Genomic DNA, 4454 nt, shown 5'->3' on the forward strand with positions numbered 1-4454 from the left:
AAAAAAAAAAAAAAAAAAAAAAATGTCATTGCTTACGTTAATTTTCATCATTATTAAATGCTTTATTTTTCGATATAATATCAAAAGAAAAGCGATGCATCCTACTATATGATTTTTTTTAATAATATAAAACGAATAAAATAATTATACCGTACATGTCACTAGCACATTTATTCGTCAAAAAAGCAAAGTATGCCTTTGTCACCAACTATGATGTTGACTTTCAGCATCAACTTATCCTTTCAAAGAAATGACTTTGCAAACAGCATATAACATACAACTATAAGCATTTCATGTGTGTGCGCGCGCATTAACGACTCTGCAGAGGTGTTTATATACGTTTTCCGCAACACATTAATCACAGTAACTTATAACGACTGCATCATGTTATCGAACGGATTAAGGCTGGTGTAATCTTTAAGAACAAGTTTATGTAATTTGCTGTTATATAGGTGCCATGACATACTTCAAATATGTTTCTGTATCTAAACTAATGGGAAAGAGGGTACCAGAAACATAATTTACATGGTTACAATTCATTAAAAACACTTGGATTTTTTATAACTAGTAGCAAACTAGTAGTTACATTTTTAACCATTTGGGCTTCACCATCTTTTTATCAGCAGTGGGCTTTCGCTCTTGAACCGGTTGAGGGGCTGCAGCAGCAACAGGCTCGGTGGTAGTATTTTGGTTCACCTCAGGTTTCTCTTCGGGTATGAGTTCCAGACCTTTTAAGGACATGATATCATCTTTAAGGAATGGACCTGATGCAGTAATATGACCATCGCCTGCACCAGCAAAACATACTATGAAGTTCGAATTCTAAAAGTCACAATGAGGTTTAGATGTGCTTATGTTAAAAAGAAAATAGAAAAAAATAATAGGAGGCAGAAGGTTACCATATTATATAATTAGCCCTCACTTAATAGCACCACCCTATACATGTTTGGTATTCGTTTATTCGTTTAATGGGATCGGGATAGAAAACAAGGCTAACCTTTAAGAAAGCGTAAATTTAATATTACTGGCTAGTAAATTAGGTCAATTATAAGTGGCAACTTAAGCAGCCTTAAGAAAATGAAGTGACTTGAGCCACATTAGTGCTTTTTTGACTGGCGTAATGATGTGTTTATTAAGCGCTACGTAGTGTTCACAAACCCAACAGACCAATGAATATTACAAAGGTTATGGTTGGCAAAACTAGCTCGAAGCTGTAGCTTTAAGTTAAAGGTGGTAAGCTGTAGCTTTATATATGTAGATGTATTTGGTAAATAAGTTTTATCTATAATCTATAATCTATAGTCTATGATCTATGATATAAGATAAATGACAACAATAAAAAAACTAAATGATAGTACATATTTTATTTAGGTATTTCCAAGATTTTTATTTTGTTAAATCATGAGTAATTACTTTTTAGCTTTTACCATGTGTCATTGTTCGGTGTGTATCAACTTTTTTTCCAATAGCAGGTGTTCCTTTAGAGTTTTTTTTTTTTTTTTTTTTTTTTTTTTTTTTTTAACATAATCAAGTATATAAAGATTATCGAACAAACAACGCAAAACAAGGATACCCTACTAAAAATATCATAGACGTCAGAGACTTTTTTTTTTTTTTTTTGAAAGGCAAACTCACACACCCATCTAAATCTAACTCGAATATATACACCACGAATTGTCCTAAGCAGGACTCGAACCCTCAACCTCAAGGTTGTAAGGATGGCCTCGATACCGCCAAGCCATTGGCTCTTTGGTCGTCAGAGACTTAAAAGCAAGGGAAAACTACTATAACCCACGTATAGCATAGCTTATAGTACTCTGTACTAATCAACTGAGAGCACATACTACTAATTAATTACTATAAACGAGTGTAAATGAGTAACGGCTCCGGTTAAATAATCTAACGAACAAAGAAAAACAAGGATACCCCAAATAATATTCATGGAATTCACATATTTAAAAGCAAGGAAGATTACTTTAATCCCCCATTTAGCATACCTTATAGTACTCTGTACTAACCAATTATGACACACCTCTACTAATAAATTATTAACGAGAGTAATATGAGTAAAAAGTTCCAGCTAAATAATGACGTGAACAAAGAAAAACAAGGATTGAACTGCTATAACTTCATGGAAGTCACAGACTTATAAGCAAGAGAAAATTACTTAAACCCGTACCTTGTAGTCTGTACTAACCAACTATGTACTGATGTAATAATTAATTATTAACGAAGGTTTTAGGGTAAAAGCCCCCGCTAGTTTTCAACGCTTACCATACAAGCATTACATATGAGAGTTTTTGTGAAACATTAAAAACTTAAACCTTTTCAGCTAAACAAAGCTTTTTGTATTAACTTTTGATGGGAGCTTAGTTTCAAATGCTAAAAAGCTATTAAAAGCTTCTTACCAACAATTCAACTAGCAGGAATTGAGTTTTTTGAGGACAGTGATTCAAGTACCGTACCTTTTGGTTGGTCATAGGCAAAATAAACTATTGCACCGGGAGTGAAGCCAGCAGCATAAAAGTCCTGAGACATATCTTTTATTTGCTTCTTTGGAGGAGTTGTAACTGCAAAAAAATATCAATACTACCTTTAACGACTGTACAAATTTGTGGATTACTTCCTTAGTTGCTTAGATCAAGATCATACGCCTTTTAATATGTATACCCATAAGATGTGTATATAGAATAACTAAAAGTACATGCTATGCTCACATATATAAAAAGGGAGGTCTGGATGAGCAACAACTTTCATAAGAAGGTCAACTAAACTTTGCATTGTCTCTGATGGATGAAACGTGGCTTCTAACGTGTGATTATCTGGAAAACGTACACGTATCACTGCCTGTACAACAAAATAACAAGTTATAATTATTAAAAAGAATTACACGATTAAATAAAACGAATAATTCAAAGAAATCACTTTTCATAAAGGATTCAAAATTTACCTTGGTAATTCTTGACCTACGAGCAGCTTCTTCTGCTTCTCTGATTTTTCTCGTCTTTAAAAAGTTATCTGCCATAATTGCACACACAATTATTCACTTAACAAGATTATTATATTTTATACTATAACAATATTTAATAATCTAACCTTCCTTTTTGGTAGCCAGGATACGATAATAATCTTCAGCAGTGAATTCAAAAAAATCATCCGGCTCCTCTGTAAAATGAAATAAAAATCGATACAACTTAACGGGACACATACAAATATGACTTGCACATGATCATTTAGTTACAAATATGACTTTTGTATGCATGTACCATCTTTGGTCGGCTCATTTGATGTTTGAGAGGACGTTGTTGTCTCAAATACTCGAATTTCTCGTCCGTAATTTTGCTTTGCTGCTGCAAGCTTTTCCTGATTTTACCAAATTTCGTTTGCAAAACGAAATCAACATCATAAGCAATTATGTTGTTAACGCGCATAAAATAATTGCAAAGTTTCGTAAGTAACTGTTCAGTACAACATTTAAAAGCACACTAACGACACGGCTTGTCTTTAGCAAAATCCATGTATCCAAATTCATACATGTATTTGTCAGCAAAAAAAATCCTGAAAAAGTTTAACTTGTGTTGGGCTCAAAAACTTGAATGTGTATTATAGCAGTATAAATATTAATTCGTTAATATAAAATTGAACGCAAAATCGGGTATTGCTGTTATTGTACTATAAATCAAAGGTTTTAACTTCTTTAAAAGTCATTGAACAAGTAGCTAAACTGATTTTATATAATCAAACCTCAATTATATCGATAATTTAATATAATCATTGATTGGCTTATATTTCAAACAAGATATTGACAATTGACATGAACAGCTATAGCCATTCACTATATTATACAGTTTAACACTAATCTAAGGATAATCATGTGCTGACGTCACATCAAGGAACAATATTTTAGGATACTGAAAAAAAAACCCTAATAAAACAAATTACCTAGCAGAGAAGAAATAAAGATTAATTGATATACAACATACCTTTGCTAATTGAGAGTCCATAACGATGAATCAGTAATAGAGAATCTTGTACGGTTTATAATAGCTGTAAAATCAACGAACACGGTTTTGGTATATAGATTTGCGTTTTCTTGTGCAAGAGGTTTCAGTAAAACTATGATCGACTGATTATTTCTTCTTTTTTGATTACTGGGCTGGGCTGGGCTGGGATGGGCTACGCGCTAAATGGACTTGAAATTTGTTGATATATGGCCCAATATGCTTAAGTTTGTAGATAAATGTCCAATTCAAATAAAAATTTGGAATATATCAACCAATTATATTTATATTTATATTTATTATATATATCAACCAATTATATTTATATTTATTATTATTATATTTCTCAAGATTTCAATTAACAAGAACCATTCCGGTTGGATGACCGGAAGACTGAAAAAGTATACGATCAGATTAGCGTGAGTCAACATTTTTTAAGAAAAAATGAACAAC

At 32.2% G+C, this 4454-nt stretch overlaps 1 protein-coding gene across 1 annotated transcript; it reads right to left on the reverse strand.

Annotated features, from left to right (window-relative positions):
- Positions 1–434: 434 nt before the first annotated feature.
- Positions 435–4096, reverse strand: LOC139848328 (plant UBX domain-containing protein 1). The gene is made up of 7 exons (XM_071838059.1): positions 3984–4096; positions 3267–3363; positions 3097–3165; positions 2951–3018; positions 2718–2847; positions 2466–2570; positions 435–788 (listed from the first exon to the last, which is right to left on the reverse strand). Exons 1-7 carry the CDS (start codon positions 4002–4004, stop codon positions 583–585), a joined length of 696 nt encoding a protein of 231 aa, XP_071694160.1. The 5' UTR covers positions 4005–4096; the 3' UTR covers positions 435–582.
- Positions 4097–4454: the final 358 nt, after the last annotated feature.

This window comes from Rutidosis leptorrhynchoides, chromosome 5, assembly GCF_046630445.1.
Source record: "Rutidosis leptorrhynchoides isolate AG116_Rl617_1_P2 chromosome 5, CSIRO_AGI_Rlap_v1, whole genome shotgun sequence".
NCBI classification, from domain to species: domain Eukaryota; kingdom Viridiplantae; phylum Streptophyta; class Magnoliopsida; order Asterales; family Asteraceae; genus Rutidosis; species Rutidosis leptorrhynchoides.

What these genes read in the sequence shown, in the direction of transcription:
- LOC139848328 (XM_071838059.1), bottom strand. Translation starts at nt 4,004, where the DNA reads ATGGACTCTCAATTAGCAAAG. An exon ending in CCTGGCTACCAAAAAGGAAG is followed by an intron (nt 3,019 to 3,096) that starts GTTAGATTATTA and finishes CAATTATGGCAG; the next exon opens with ATAACTTTTTAAAGACGAGA. An exon ending in AGACCTCCCTTTTTATATAT is followed by an intron (nt 2,571 to 2,717) that starts GTGAGCATAGCA and finishes ATTTTTTTGCAG; the next exon opens with TTACAACTCCTCCAAAGAAG.